This window comes from Acomys minous (assembly GCF_964271855.1).
Source record: "Acomys minous genome assembly, chromosome: 3".
NCBI lineage: Eukaryota > Metazoa > Chordata > Mammalia > Rodentia > Muridae > Acomys > Acomys minous.
In genome coordinates this window covers 56,629,216-56,644,412 of record NC_140485.1, presented here as the reverse complement: position 1 = coordinate 56,644,412, position 15,197 = coordinate 56,629,216, and the positions used below count along the sequence as shown (strand labels likewise).

The 15,197-nt window shown below is 51.1% G+C and overlaps 3 protein-coding genes across 6 annotated transcripts in view; 2 read left to right on the top strand and 1 right to left on the bottom strand.

The window, feature by feature from the left end:
• Positions 1-304: 304 nt before the first annotated feature.
• On the bottom strand, positions 305-6,040 carry SAMD10 (sterile alpha motif domain containing 10). Of its 4 annotated transcripts, none has more exons than XM_084774862.1 (6): positions 4,725-6,040; positions 4,075-4,504; positions 2,537-2,718; positions 2,275-2,446; positions 1,765-1,905; positions 305-1,618 (listed from the first exon to the last, which is right to left on the bottom strand). In XM_084774862.1, exons 2-6 carry the CDS (start codon positions 4,196-4,198, stop codon positions 1,596-1,598), a joined length of 642 nt encoding a protein of 213 aa, XP_084630988.1. In that variant the 5' UTR covers positions 4,199-4,504; positions 4,725-6,040; the 3' UTR covers positions 305-1,595. The 4 variants fall into 4 exon arrangements, with proteins under 4 accessions (XP_084630988.1, XP_084630989.1, XP_084630990.1 ...); XM_084774863.1 differs by having other exon boundaries at positions 4,075-4,501; XM_084774864.1 differs by lacking the exon at positions 4,725-6,040 and having other exon boundaries at positions 4,108-4,707.
• A 138-nt stretch (positions 6,041-6,178) lies between these two features.
• Positions 6,179-15,197, top strand: part of PRPF6 (pre-mRNA processing factor 6) — a 58,674-nt gene continuing 49,655 nt past the window's right edge. Inside the window, exons 1-3 of the mRNA XM_084774833.1 lie at positions 6,179-6,379; positions 8,489-8,657; positions 11,929-12,047. Coding sequence (XP_084630959.1) covers positions 6,309-6,379; positions 8,489-8,657; positions 11,929-12,047 — 359 coding nt within the window. The 5' untranslated portion in view covers positions 6,179-6,308. The remainder of the gene's footprint in view (positions 6,380-8,488; positions 8,658-11,928; positions 12,048-15,197) is intronic.
• LOC311593512 (large ribosomal subunit protein eL30-like) lies at positions 10,068-10,542 on the top strand. Its single transcript, XM_084774876.1, has one exon. The coding sequence runs from the start codon at positions 10,157-10,159 to the stop codon at positions 10,499-10,501; it is 345 nt and encodes a 114-aa protein (XP_084631002.1). The 5' UTR covers positions 10,068-10,156; the 3' UTR covers positions 10,502-10,542.

Here is a 15,197-nt window from a genome sequence, read left to right as displayed (position 1 = left end):
TGTCCAAACTGAGGTGACATCCACAGGACCTCTACCTGAGGTAGCCTCTGCAGGATGCAACACCACTGCCCTCTAGTGGGTCTATCTCCAGGCACTGTCCTAGACACCTTTTTGCTCTTTTTTGTTTGTTTTTTTATTTCTGAGACAGTCTCTCAGTGTTAGCCTTGGCTGTCCTGGACTCGATATGTAGACCAGCCTGGCCTTGAACTCACAGGGATCGCCTGCCTCTGCCTCCCGAGTGCTGGGATTAAAGGCGTGCGCCACCACGCCCTGTTCTTTTTGCTCCTCAAAGATCCAACACTGATGGCATTTGAGAACCAGATTTATTTCTGATTTGTTTTTTGTTTTTTTCTTTTTGTCAGAGTATAAAAAAGTGACCTAAAACCAAGGAAGACAGGACAGGATCATAGGGCAGAAAAGACAAGAGGAGAGAGAACGGGGGCAGAGAGGGCCCTCTGGCTGCAGGCACAAGGACTGGGGGATTCTAGAGGCAGGCAAACACAATAGTGACCCCCTCCCGGCCATGGATGGATGGCATACAGGATGGGAGATGCCAGGCCAGTGGCCCAAATGAACTGTAATGAGCAGCCTTGAATAGAGGCCAGCTCCTGCCACACAAAGGGAACTGGAGGCCAAGCCTCAACTGCCCCTGAGATTTTTGAGCCCCTGTGAAAGATAGTAGAGGGCAGAGTGAAAGTGAGCTGCCAGGGTCATCCCTCTGTCCTGCCTGGCAGCGCCAGCCAGCTGACGTATGATAGAAACAACCCTACGTAACGTTCTTGTGCGTGCACACACACCCACACCCACACATACATACACACGCACACACACCTTCAAGATGGCCTCTAAGACTGAGAACACTGCAGAACTGGTGGGCTGTGCATGGCATCACATGGGCGGGCAGCACTGGGATCTGTGTGCCATATACTGGCATCGCAGCGTGAACATCTTGGGCCCCTCTCAACTTCACTTCTCACAAGTGGACAGGGTATGCTGAGTTTCATAACGACTAGGTGAAGCACATGGCACGATGCCTAGCTGAACTGATGGCCATCACTGTGGACAGCAGGTCAGGCCGGCTGTACCCTGGGAGAGCCAGAGGATGACGGAGACAGCTGAAAGAGAGCCAAGACAGCTTGTCCCACTGTGTGGCTGACCTGGCCGTGCCTAGGGAAGACACAGAGCTAAAAGACTTAGGAGGAGGATTCATGACTCAGATGGGGAACGGTCACACATTGGAGGGAGCATAAATAAACAGACTCCCTGGGAGTCTGGGGACATTCAAACCCCACTCTAGCTCCAGGCAACTGCCCTGTTTGCTGCCAGCAGCACCAGGGGATGGGCCTGGGCGTGGATCCCAGAAGAAAGGTTTATAAGCAGGCAGCCACTACCCACCCAGCCACAGGGCAGAACCTGTAGTGCCTCTCCAGAGGCACCCGGAGGTGGCAGTACTGTCCCTCACTGTTCACTGGGCTAGGTTTAGCCACTAGGGTATCCTGCAGGATCCAAAGGGGCTGTAGGGCCAGCTCTGCCTCATCCTTGGCTGTGGGCTCTGGTCACAGTGTTGGGGTCTGGGGTCCAAGTATAGGCAGCAGCTAGGACATGTTTCCGAAGGAAGCTGTAGGATGGGCAGGAGGGAGGGTTGGGTTTTTTGGCACATCCAAGGATGGTCCTTCCCAGCTGCCCCCAGCCACCCTTTGGTGGTCAGAATAGCCGCCCTCCTCCCTCAGCCTAGTCCCTCCCCCCCCTCCCCCCCATACTCACCTTGGCTGAGCAGCTGCAGGCTCCGCCCCTCCTCACGAACCTGCAGGTGGAGCACCTGCTGCAGCACCTCCTGCCTCTGAGCCTCTTGGGTCAACCCCATTCTCTGCAGCTTATCTGCATTCAGTCTAAGCAGAGCTCTGCCTAAGGAGAGAGAAAGAAGGAAGAAGGCAGCGAGGCAAGCAGAGCAAAGCATAGTGAAGCCTCTCTCCTCAGGGTAAACAGACACCAAAACCAAGCCCACCAAAGGTCAAGAAAGGGGCGCAGAGAGTCAAAGATCAAGGGGGGGGGCAGAGAGTCAGTGCTTCTGGAAGGAAGGTGAAGAGGAAGACAAGACTGATTAAAACAGACAGGCCAATCTCTCAAAAGAGAGCAGAGAGACTGGGAGAGGCAGAGAGAACCAGACACACAGCAGAGGCACAGAAAGGAGGCTGACTCGGGAGGATACAGGGGGAAGACAAGGTTAAGCGTTGAGCATCCTGCCCCTCCCTAACCCACGGAACCCGCCCGTACCAGTGATGGCGTGCTGGGAGAAGGCCTCGACATAGACGAGGTAGTTGTGAGGACAATGCTTCTTAAGCCACTTGCAAACATCCTGCTGGCTCCACAAGACCACTGGCCTTGTCAGGCCACCCAGAGAAGGGCTTGTATGGTACAAGCCATAGTGATCAGAGTACAGCCGGGCCTGCAGGTGGGGAGGGAAGGCCCATAGAGTGAAGAGAGTGGAAGTAACTGAGGGCAAGCGCTAAGTGGGGTAGGTGGGGTAGGTAGGTACCTGGGGGGTCTCCGAGCCTGGCTGTTGAAGGAGCTTGATTGGCCTGCTGCCGGATGCCCTCTGGCTGCGGGAGTCGTGCCATGTGAGGCTGGTGCCTGGTGTCCGAGGCAGGTGGCAGGGTATGTTCTCAGCTGATACTGTGTGCTCTAGGAGGGTCTGGCAGAAGCTGAAATGGGCAGAGGCTGTATGCAGGGGTGTGCATACAGAGTGGTCAGGAGCAGGCTCCTCCCCTGTGACTCAGCTCCCTGACAAGTAATTTCTCCTCTAGGGGGAAATCTTAAACCCGACCCCCCACCCCGCGAGACAAAAACAAAACAAACAAACAACCCAAAAAACAATAATTAAAAAAAAAATGCAATTCTTGAGGACTTCTTTCAGGAAATAAACAGGACATGCCTTTCCCTTTATCAGCACTCTGCTCTCAAGTGGGCTGAGATTGGAGGATGGGCCTCCCCAATGCCAGGCCCAGGAGCTATCTCCAGGGCTGCCCTGGCTTGCTCTGCCCTTGCCTTGGGCTGGCACACAAGCCTCCTCCGTGCCAGTCAGGGCCAGGCTGTGCACACATCTATGTCTTTAACAGTCTCTCACGATGACTCACTGACAAAAAGTTTGAACTCTGGGAAAGCTGACAACAAGAACTTGCCAGACACACGCTGGATTTCCCTTCTGTGTGGCTTCTGCGGAGCCTACCCCTGGACAACTAGTGTGACTAGGGGGGCCAGCAAGGTACGGACTGGGCTGCACGGATGTGCTGGGACCTTCCTGTCCCTCTCATTCATTGCATTTGCTAAGTTAGTTTTAGGATCATTTATGGGAACCGCTGCTGACACGAGTCTGGGGATGACCAGTGTCTGGGTCCCTAAGGCTTGCCCGGGGTCTCGGTGCATAGAAAGCATCCATATGCACCATATATGAACAAATGACTCTATGTGGTGCCTGCAAATCAGCAGAAGGAAGAAGGCGGGCTTAAGGAGTAAGTGTGTGGCCATTAGTCTGAGGTAGCCATAAGACTTATTCTAAGCGGGCAGGGTTAGGCACTGTAGTCTGAGGGCTTGGCAGGCTGGGCCTTCCCGGGACTAGCGCTAGACCGCTCCTCAAAAGAGAAACCAGTCCAACGTCTCAGCTATAACCGCACCTGCTAGGGCTAATCAGGCCCCGCCCATTTCCTCCCTGCACTGGGCCAGAGTCTGTTGTCCCCAAGCTCAACCTCAGAATTATCTGCCTCCGCCCACCTCGACCCCAACATTAGGGCTTGGGGAGGGGTTTCTCTGGGTGAAGTAAAGGGTGACTAGAGGGTAGCGTCAGCTTGGTGAAGAAGCTCCTGCCAGTCATCCCCACTCCAAGCCAAGGCCTGAGACTGACTGCCGCCCTCCCGCCCCATAATGCTGGACAAAGGCCCTTGGACTCTAGTTAAGGCTCCCCCCACCCCACCCCAGTCCCCTCCCTCCCGCTGTGGCCGCCCCCGGAAACCCTCTGAGCCCAGTCCCGGGGCTCTTCTTGGGCCCTGGTACCCCTCCCGCTCACACCCCGCCGCTCACGGTATTCCTGTGCCTGGGTCCATCCCAGCTCACCGTCCACATCCGGGCGCTCCCCGAAGCCTGTACGCACAGCCCCGGCGCGAGCTCGCGGGGGGCTCAGCTTTGACCTCAGCTCGGTGAACATGGAGCCCGCGGGTGCGCGGCTCGGGCACACGCCCCTCGCGGAGCACCAGGCGGCCAGTGTGGCCGGTGAACACCGCGCACCGCGTCCTCACCCTCGGGAGCCGGCCGAGCCCAAGCCGGTCCCGGCGGCCGGGGAGTCTGCGCGGCAAAGCACCTGCCGCCCAGCCCTGGGCGCAAGGCGCGCTCCGGGAGCTCCGAGGTGTATCGGCGGCGCGCGGAGCTGCGTAGGCTGAGGGTGTCCGCCAGGGCAAAAGGCGTCCTTGCGCACCTGGCTACGACTCCGTGGACCAGCCTCTCCTGCAACCTGCTGGATGGATGATCTCTGCAGTTGGCAAGCAAGGAACTGTCGCTCCCCTAGGTCTGGTACTGGTGGGGGCCCTAATCACACCTGCGGGCTTTTACCCACCAGGTCGTCCGGCCAAGGACAGGATCAATCTCTCTCAAATACTTGTGTCCTAATTTCCTCATTCCTTTTTTAAATTTTACGAACGTTTTGCCGGAATGTATATCTGTACACTACTACATACCTGGTGCCCAGAAAGGGACATTGGATCTCCTGGCACTGGGGTTATGGACAGTTGTGAGCTGCCATGTGGGTGAACCCGTGTCCTCGGCCAGATTGAGAAGTGCTCTCAACCACCAAGCTATTTCTCCAGCCTCAATAGCTCATTCTTTTTAATTTCTTCTTCTTCTTCTTCTTCTTCTTCTTCTTCTTCTTCTTCTTCTTCTTCTTCTTCTTCTTCTTCTTCTTCCTCCTCCTCCTCCTCCTCCTCCTCCTCCTCCTCTTCCTCCTCCTCCTCCTCTTCTTGCTTCTTCTCCTCCTCCTCCTGTTTTTTTGAGACAAGTTTTTCTCTTGGTAGCCCTGGCTGTTCTGGACTTGCTTTGTAGACCAGGCTGGCCTTGAACTCACAGTGATCCACCTGCTTCTGGCTCCCAAGTGGTGGGATTAAAGGCTTGCACAACCGTACCCTGCTACACTAGCTGATTATTTACGGGAGCATTCTCTTTATTTCAGACCCACTTTCCAGAGACACCAGCTGACCCTCGCTTGGGGCCACTTTGCTTTGAGCTCCGCCTCTGTGGGGCCCCGAGCATGTTCAGTTCCCAAGGGTTCAGTGTTCACAGACTCAATACTGTTCCTCCCTAAAAATTGTCTGTGGGTTGCTTCGGTACCCCACTGAAAGGCATTGCATACAGAAGTCTGGTTGCCCGGCCCAGTGTAGAGTCCAGGCCGCAGCAACTCGCAGCTTTTCCACCTGCCCTGGAGCTCTCCCCAGATTTAGTGGGTGTGAGGCTGAGAGGCATAGTAGGGGTCCCACCCTAAAGGGGCTGTGATACACACACACACACACACACACACACACACACTACCAGAAGTTACAGATTTTTTTTGTGTGTTAATTAACTGGGAGCAGAGTTGTTTTCCATTCCCCTGGCATATTGTCTTTGCGGGTAGAGCAGACCATTTCTGGGGCTAAGCAATTCTTCATAGCTTGGGGTTATTGCCCAATACAGCCTAACTCATGACCCGAGGCTATTATTACCCAAGAGGTGGGATTGGCATGGCCTTGCAGGAAGAGCTGCGCACAGGGAGAAAGTCTCTGCGCAAAGTACAGTGGTGTGCGTTCACCCCAGCCACCGGGCACACAACCACTCCTAAGCTTGTGACACTGGCCCACACACTATTCTCCGAAGGCGCCCGCGCCGGGGCTGGGGTGGAGTGGTCCCGGATCCGAACGCCGAGAGTGCACGCAGCCTGGCCAGTCGGAAGCGGGTTCGCGGCCATGCCTACTCCGGCTGAGCGTTGCGGCTGGCATGGCGATCGAACCCGTGACGCTGCTGTGACATGGTTGGCAGCTAGCGCACACGCGTGTATTCCCACTGCAGACCTGCCCCCGAAGCCTTGAACGGAAACGCTTTGCAAACCCAACATCTTTGACTTCCGCCCAAGGACCTGAGTGGGCGGAGCTTTTCGCGGCCTCGCTGTCTACTTCCGGGGCGCGGGTGACGTAGCGGTCGCATCTCTTCCAGCTGCGACTCCGGGAAGACCTGGAGGCTTCTGCCGCGTACTTTCTCCTCTGCTTTCCCCAGTGTCGGCCAACAGCACCGCCATGAACAAGAAGAAGAAGCCGTTCCTGGGCATGCCTGCGCCGCTGGGCTACGTGCCCGGGCTCGGCCGAGGGTAAGGCCTTGGGCGGAGCTTGTCCCGGGACGCAAGGCTACAAGCGCCGGGCCCAGTTCCAGCACTGAGGAGGGGGGCGGGGAGGGGGAGGCGGCGACGGAGAGAGAGGCTTTCGTATCCGAGTTGGTCTACACGGCGAATTCCAGGATAGCCAGGGGGGCTACATATTGTTGGTCAGGATAAGCGGGTTCACAAGGCCTGCCTGCTATCGTGAGATGTAACTTGGCGGGGCCGGGGGAGGTTAACCACGCAGAAGTCTGAGCCTCAGTGTTCTGGTGTCTGCAAGAAAGTAATATCCGTAAACTGCTTGCAAGGAGCAGCCGAGGCTCTGATATACACAGTAGGAGCATCCTGTCCCCCTAAGATGTATGGCCATAGGTCGCCGGTTCACTCTCTCAGCCCTCTGCGTGGAGATGGCTATGCCTGCTGACCGCAAGGCGTTGAGTGAATGAGTAGCATCCGTCCTGCTGCTTTATGCGTTGATTAGGGAAATCTGGGTCCCCCTTGGTAACGGGATTAGAAGGGGCATTCACACTCCTTCAGAAGACCAGCGCTTCACCAGAAGAGGTTCGGAGATTGTATAAATAAGCACACAAAAGAGAACAGCAGAAGTCAAGAGATGTAAGCGGTGTAGCATTTTAGCCAGGTTTATAGTGAGGGCTTTGAAGTGTCAGATTTGGGAGAAGTAAAGGAAAAAAGCGGAATTTGGTATAGACACATAAAAAGGCACATAAGAGGCTGGCGAGGTGGTTCAGAGAGGGTAAGGGCTCTGTCAAGCCTGAGTTTGAGCCCCAGAATTCACATGGTAGGAGAAAACGGATTCTCTGTTGTCTTCTGACCTGCACTTGTGTCAGGCCACACACACACACACACACACACACACACACACACACACACACAACAAACAAACAAACAGCTTAGAAGGGTAGCTGGAAGGGTAGCTGGGTGCTACCATGCCACAAAGCCCTGGGTTTGAATTCAGCATCTTGTCCAACCGCTTTAAAAAAAAATAGAGGGAGGGCTAGAGAGACGGCTCAGAGGTTAAGAACACTGGCTGCCCTTCCAAAGGCCCTGAGTTCGATTCCCAGCAACCACATGATGGCTCTCAACCATCTGTAATGAGATCTGGTGCTCTCTTCTGGCCCGTAGGCGAACATGCAGGCAGAACACTGTATACATAATAAATAAATAAATATATTTTTTAAAAAATACAAAGGGAGTAGAGAGATGGCTTAAGTTAAGAGCACTTACTGCTTCTGCGGAGGACTTGAGTGTGATTTCTAGCACTCACATCAGGTGACTCACAGCCTGGCTTGTAACTCCAGTTCCAGGGCATCTGGCCTCCTCTTCCGACCTCCACAGGAGCCTTCATGCATGTGGTGTTTATATGTGCACAGCGTCACACACATACACTTAAAGAAAAATAAATGCAGAAGAACAAGATAAGGCCTGGCAAGGCTAGAAAAGGAAGGAGTCCAGAATAGCGGCATGAGCTGCAGAAGGTCACGGGCCTCACCGTTAGGCTAGCGCTCCCGTAGTTCGCTGAGGTACATTTTGAGAAGAATCACCTGACAGGTTGAGGGCTGAAGTAGGAGAACGCTGGAGGCAGGGGTGGTAAGGGATTCCAGCCACGCTAGGCTAGGCGCTGTAGTCTTGGAGGAGTGACCCAGGACAGGCAGGCTGGGGGCCAGAGACGATGGCACCCTGCTGCTGATGGAGTGCCTGCTTAGGGCTCCTCAGCTCCTCGCCCTGCAACAGCTGCTGAGCTGAGCGCATAAAGGAGGAAGCTCAGCCGGGGTGAGAGTGGAGAGCTAATGTTCAACACAGTTGGAAACGTGAGGCCAGAATTCAAGAGGGCTGACTTCTAAAGGCCTGGATGGTGATGTGGAGGAGGTATGGAGACGCCTTGGCATGAGGAGAAACTGCCTTTGACCTTTGTAGGTTAGAGGTTGAGCAGACAAAGAAGAGCAGTAACGTATAAGCATGCAGTTCCTTGGTACTAGAGTCTCTGGAGGGTTCCGGAAGGATGAGAAGCGATGTCACCAAATGACCAGAGGAGAGCACAGGGTCAGGGTCACTTAACTAATGATGTCTCCGGGCTTCCTTCAGTGCCACTGGCTTCACCACCCGGTCAGACATTGGGCCTGCCCGGGATGCAAATGACCCCGTGGATGACCGCCATGCCCCACCAGGCAAGAGAACGGTGGGGGACCAGATGAAGAAGAACCAGGCGGCCGATGACGACGATGAGGATCTGAACGATACCAACTATGATGAGGTGATTTTTGTTGTTATTTTTTCTGGGTTTTTAATTAATTAATTAATTAATTATTTTTTGAGACAGGGTTTCTCTCGCTCTGTAGACCAGGCTTGGGGTCTGTATTGTAGCACTCAGGATTAACAGGAGGCAGGGAGGACGGTCCAGGTCAATTCTAGCTTGATTGGAATTTTCTTTGTTTCTTTTTTTTCTTTTGTTTTTTTTCGACACAGAGTTTCTCTGCATAGCCCTGGCTGTCTGTAACTCTCTCTGTAGATTAGGCTGGCCTTGAACTCACAGAGATCTGCCTGCCTCTGCCTCCTGAGTGGGATTAAAGGAGTGCACCACCACTACCACCCAGCTGAAAGATAAAGTTCTTGATGAAGTGACTTTTGTGGCTTCTGTGGCTGAACTCACCAACTCCCACGAGGAGGGGGCTCGGATTCATTTTCCATGTTTACCAGTGTGTGAGGCAGAGCAGTAAAAGCTCAAGCCGTGCCCTGTTGTCTCTTTTCTAAGGAGACGGACTTGTAGGCTCACAGCACCACATGGTGATGTTTTTCCTAGATGTCCTTCAGTGATGCTGCTGGTGCCGCTTTAGCTTTATTGCTTGGTACAGGCAACTGACATCTTTTTAAAATATTTATTTATTTATATGAGTGTTCTATTTGCATGTATGACAGAAGAGGGCATCAAATCCTATGAGCCACCATGTGGTTGCTGGGAATTGAACTCAGGACCTCTAGAAGAGTAAACAGTGCTCTTAACTGCTGCGCCATCTCTTCAGCCCTCAAATGGCATCTTTCAAGAGACTCTGAGTGTCTAATAAACACCTGTCCTTTGAGAAAAAATGATGTGTACAATGTTAATTTTAAAATAATTTTAAATGTAGTATCCTAAAACATTAGGAAAGGGCCTGGAGAGATGGTTCAGTGGTTAAGAGCACTTGTTATTCTTCCAGGACTGTAGTTCAGTTCCCAGCACCAACATCAACCTCCTCACACTACTGCTAACTCCATTTCCAGGAGAGCCAATGTCTTCTGGCTTCTGGTCATCTGTACATGTATACCTAGAAATTCCTCTTCCCACCAACCCTCCCCCCCACCTATATAAAAATGAGGCAGTTGTACTATAATCCCAGTACTCAGTTGGAGGCCAGCCTGGCTTACATAGAATGTTCCATGCAAGTCAAGGATGTATAGTGAGACCCTGTCTCAAAATAAATAAACCATCAAAAGTAAATAAATGACTGGGCATAGTGGCCTGTGCCTTTAAACCCAGCACTTGTGGGGGGCAGAGACGGGGGGGGGGGGGGAAGGGGGGGGCGGGGCGGGGGGGGGCCAGCAGAAGCAGATGGACCTATGTGAGTTCAAGGCCAGCATGTTCAACACAGCAAGTTCAAGGCCAGCCAGAGCAACAGTGAGACTCTTTCTTGAAAAAGAAAGGTTTTCTTTTCTCGCTCCCCGGCCATCTTGGCGGCTGATCTTGGTTGGGGATTGTCCCGCACCTAAGGCAGAAAGATGGTGGCCGCAAAGAAGACGAAAAAGTCTCTGGAGTTGATCAACTCTAGGCTCCAGCTTGTGATGAAAAGTGGGAAGTACGTCCTGGGGTACAAACAGACTCTGAAGATGATCAGACAAGGCAAAGCGAAGTTGGTTATCCTCGCCAACAACTGCCCAGCTTTGAGGAAATCTGAAATAGAATACTACGCCATGTTGGCTAAAACTGGTGTCCATCACTACAGTGGCAATAATATTGAATTGGGCACAGCGTGTGGAAAATACTACAGAGTATGCACACTGGCTATCATTGACCCAGGTGATTCTGATATTAGAAGCATGCCAGAACAGACTGGTGAAAAGTAAACCGGGAAAGTTTTCCTTTAATAAAACTTTGCCAGAGCTCCTTTTGAAGAAAAAAAAAAAGAAAAGAAAAAGAAAGGTTTTGTTTTTGTATTTTTTGACACAAGGTTTTCCTTTGTAGCCTTGGCTGTCCTGGATACACTTTGTAGTGGTACACTGGTGGCTGGCCTCAAACTCAGAGAGATCCACTTGCCTCCGCCTCTCAAAAAAAAGCTTTCTGAATGTTTCTTGTGTCTGTCTGTCTGTCTCTCTCTCGCTCTCTTTCCAAACAGGATTTCTCTGTGTAGCCTGGTTGTCCTAGACTTGATTTGTAGACCAGGCTGTCCTTGAATTCACAGAGATCTGCCTCCCTCTGCCTCTACTCCCTAACCCTGAGTGCTAGGATTACAGGTATGTACCATTGTGCACAGCTTGAAAAAGAAAGTTTTTTTTTCTCCCCTGAGACAGGATTTCTCTGTGTAACAGCCCTGGCTGTCCTGGAACTCGCTCTGTAGTCCAGGCTGGCCTCCAACTCAGAGATCCACTTGCCTCTGCCTCCTGAATGCCAGAATTAAAGGCATGCGCCACCATGCCTGGTTGAAAAATAAAGTTTTTAAAAGTTCTTTCAAGCTTTGTCTTATCTTTGACAATTTTAGTAAATTACGGAAACCTAGAAATTTATATTGATACTATAATATTAACTAAGCTACAAATTTTGTTTGAATTTTACAATATTTCTATAAATGTCTTCTGGCATAGAACCTGGTCCAGGATTTCCCATTGTATTTTATCTTCTTAGTGTGCTGGTTAGTTGTAGCCAGTTTGACGTAATGTAGAATCATCTGGGAAGAGGGGCTCAATAAAGGCCTTGTCAGGACCAGGCTGGCCTGTAGATGTGTCTTGATTATTGATTGAGGTGGAAAGCCCACCCTGAATATAGGTAGTGCCATTTCATGGGCCAAAAAAGGGAGCTGAGCAGAAGCAAGCAAGGTCGCATTTATTTTTTGCCCTTCGCTATGGATGTGCTGTGATCAGCTCCCTCAAGATTCCCTGAGATTCCAAGTCAAACCCTGTCTCCTCTAAGTTGTTTTTTAGTCAGGAAATTTTATCACAGTAACATATATGAACTAGTATGTGTAGTTTCTTCCAACTGGAAGAGCTTTTTCTTTTTCTTTTTTCTTTTTTTTAAAGATTTATTATGTATACGGTGTTCTGCCTCCGTGTGTGCCTACATGCCAGAAGAGGGCACCAGATCTCATTGTAGATAGTTGTGAGCCACCATGTGGTTGCTGGGAATTGAGCTCAGGACCTCTGGAAGAGCAGTCAGTGCTCTTAACCTCTGAGCCATCTCTCCAGCCCCCAGCTTTTTCTTTTTTAATGTATATATGTGTTCTGTGCGCTCTCTGTGCTAGTGCGAAAGCTCACCCCTAAGTGTGCTGTTTGGTTCTTAGTTTAATGGCTATGCTGGGAGCCTCTTCTCGAGCGGGCCTTATGAGAAGGATGACGAGGAAGCAGATGCTATTTATGCTGCCCTGGATAAAAGGATGGATGAAAGAAGAAAAGAAAGAAGGTAAGGTGCTTCACATTGTGCTTATTCAACGTGCAAACAAAATGCATCTCTTCTTGTTCTGCTTTATTTTGGGCTGGTAGGAAGGTAGCAGTGATAGTGTGTATGCTGACTTTGGAGGCTGCTTGGACCTTGGTATGTAACTGCTGTACCTGCATAATTTGGTATTTATAGAATAGCCTGAAGGCTAAGACACTGCCACAACAGCAGCAGCGTTTGGGTTATCACTTTGATTATGATTAGGATTACCTTTTTCTTTTTTCTTTTATTTGTTGAGACAGAATCTCACTGTGTAGCTTGGCTGGTCTGGAATTGACAGAGCTCTGTCAGCTCTGCCTCCTTGTGTGTACCCACGATGCCTAGCCTCAGTGCCCGCCGTGCCTAGCCTCAGTGCCCACCGTGCCTAGCCTCAGTGCCCACCGTGCCTAGCCTCAGTGCCCACCGTGCCTAGCCTCAGTGCCCACCGTGCCTAGCCTCAGTGCCCACCGTGCCTAGCCTCAGTGCCCACCGTGCCTAGCCTCAGTGCCCACCGTGCCTAGCCTCAGTGCCCACCGTGCCTAGCCTCAGTGCCCACCGTGCCTAGCCTCAGTGCCCACCGTGCCTAGCCTCAGTGCCCACCGTGCCTAGCCTCAGTGCCCACCGTGCCTAGCCTCAGTGTTACCTTTTCTGTGGGAGGATGGAGAGGATGAAGCCTGAGAGCTGTACCCTGACCCCCAGACAGGGTCTCACTGTGCAGCTCTAGCTGTACCCTGACCCCCAGACAGGGTCTCACTGTGCAGCTCTGGCTGTACCCTGACCCCAGACAGGGTCTCACTGTGTAGCTCTAGCTGTACCCTGACCCCCAGACAGGGTCTCACTGTGCGGCTCTAGCTGTACCCTGACCCCAGACAGGGTCTCACTGTGTAGCTCTAGCTGTACCCTGACCCCAGACAGGGTCTCACTGTGTAGCTCTAGCTGTACCCTGACCCCCAGACAGGGTCTCACTGTGTGGCTCTAGCTGTACCCTGACCCCAGACAGGGTCTCACTGTGTAGCTCTAGCTGTACCCTGACCCCAGACAGGGTCTCACTGTGTAGCTCTAGCTGTACCCTGACCCCCAGACAGGGTCTCACTGTGTAGCTCTAGCTGTACCCTGACCCCCAGACAGGGTCTCACTGTGCAGCTCTAGCTGTACCCTGACCCCCAGACAGGGTCTCACTGTACAGCTCTAGCTGCCCTGGCACTTAATACATACACCTTTCTGATTTCGAACTCACAGAGCATCCACTGCCTCTGTCTCTAAGCGCTGGTACTGAAGGGATGTACCCCTTTTTGTTTTTGTTGCTTTTTCAGAAGTCTGGGATCTTGCCTTGTGTGTGCAGTGCAGATATTTTACCACTGAACTAACTGTATCCCCATACTTTTTTGGTTATTTATTTATTTATTATGTATACACTGTTCTGTCTGCACATGTGCCTGCCCAATAGAAGAGGGCATCAGATCTCATTATAGATGGTTGTGAGTCACCATGTGGTTGCTGGGAATTGAACTCAGGACCTCTGGAAGAGCAGACAGTGCTCTTAACCACTGAGCCATCTCTCCAGCCCAGTTGGCTACTTATTTATTTGTTTGTTTTATTTTGTAGTACTAGGGAATTGAACATAAGACCTCATGCATGGTAGTCTACTTCTTTACACCTGAGCTATTATCCTCAGCCTTTTCTCCCCTTATTTCTTTTTCTGGTTTTTCCAGACAGGGTTTCTCTATGTAGCCTTGGCTATCCTAGACTTGCTTTGTAGACCAGGTTGGCTTTGAACGCAGAGATCCGCCAGCCTCTGCCTCAAGTGTTGGGGTTACAGGTGTGTGCCACCACGCCTGGCTATGGGTTTTTTTTGTTTTTGTTTTTGTTTTATGATTATTTTAAACTTTTAAAAATCTTTCTAAAACTTACATTATTTTTATGTATATTACTGTTTTGACGGAACGTATATTTGTGTACTTGGTGCCTTTGAAGGCCAAAAGGCGGCATTGGATCCCCTGCGACTGTGGTTACAGATGGTTGTGAGTTGCCATGTGGTTGCTGAGAATGGACTCCACATCCTTTGAAGAGCAGCGCCTAAACGTGGAGCCATTTCTCCAGCCCCATTTTATTTGGTTTTGTTTTTGAGATAGAGTCTCTCTAGTAACCCTGACTGTCTTGGACTCTATATAGACCAAGCTGGCTTCAAACTCATAGCTGTCTGCCTACCTCTTCTGAGTCTAGGATTAATGGCTTTAAATCATGTCTGTCTGTTTACATATCTATGTACCCTTGGAGGCTGAGACAGGAGGCACAGGAAGTTATGAGCTGCTCAGTGTGGGGGAACTGAACTAGGTCCTCTTCAGAGCAGTACAAGCTCTCAGCCACTGGGAGATCTCCTCATGCTCTTTTCTTTTCTTCTTGTTTTTTGAGGTAGTGTTTCACTATGTAGCCCAGGTGGCCTTGAATTCATGGAGATCCTCTTGCCTCAGCCTTCTGCATGCCCATGTTTGCAGGCCGGCGCTTTCACGCTCACCTTAGGGTTGCTATCCTGAATATTTATTTGTTTATTTTTACTTATATGAATGTTTCACCTACATGGATATGTATGCACCATGTGTGTGTCCCTTAGTACACACACATACATGCAGTCAACAAGAGGAAAAAACTGTTAAGCCTAACTTCTTTGGTCAAATTAAAGCAAGCTTTATTTTCTGTCAGACACGGCTGTCTTCCTAAAGTGTGGTTTGGAAATATAGCATTGAACCCAGGAAAGGGTAGGGTTTATATAGTCCATAAAATCTGTAAGACTAGGGGGTTTCAAGGGTTGGGGAGCTTCCATAGGAATTTTGGTTATGTAGGGGGTTGGCTGAACATTTTGAAATTATTTGGCAAAACATCTTATCAGGATATATTCAAGGTGTGAGTCAAACTCCGTAGGGTGAGGAGGTTGTCAAATTCCACACACAGGGTAAAGCACAGCCCTTGACTGCTGCAGCAAATGGAAATGAGCTCGCTGTGACCTTATAAGAAAATGGCTCTGTCCTAAAGATGGAATCAGGCTGGTCCATCACAACTGCACTACAGAGTACAGTGTTGAAGTGTTGATCAGGTACGCAGTTTAGAGGAGTAAAACACACTGTACAGATACATAGC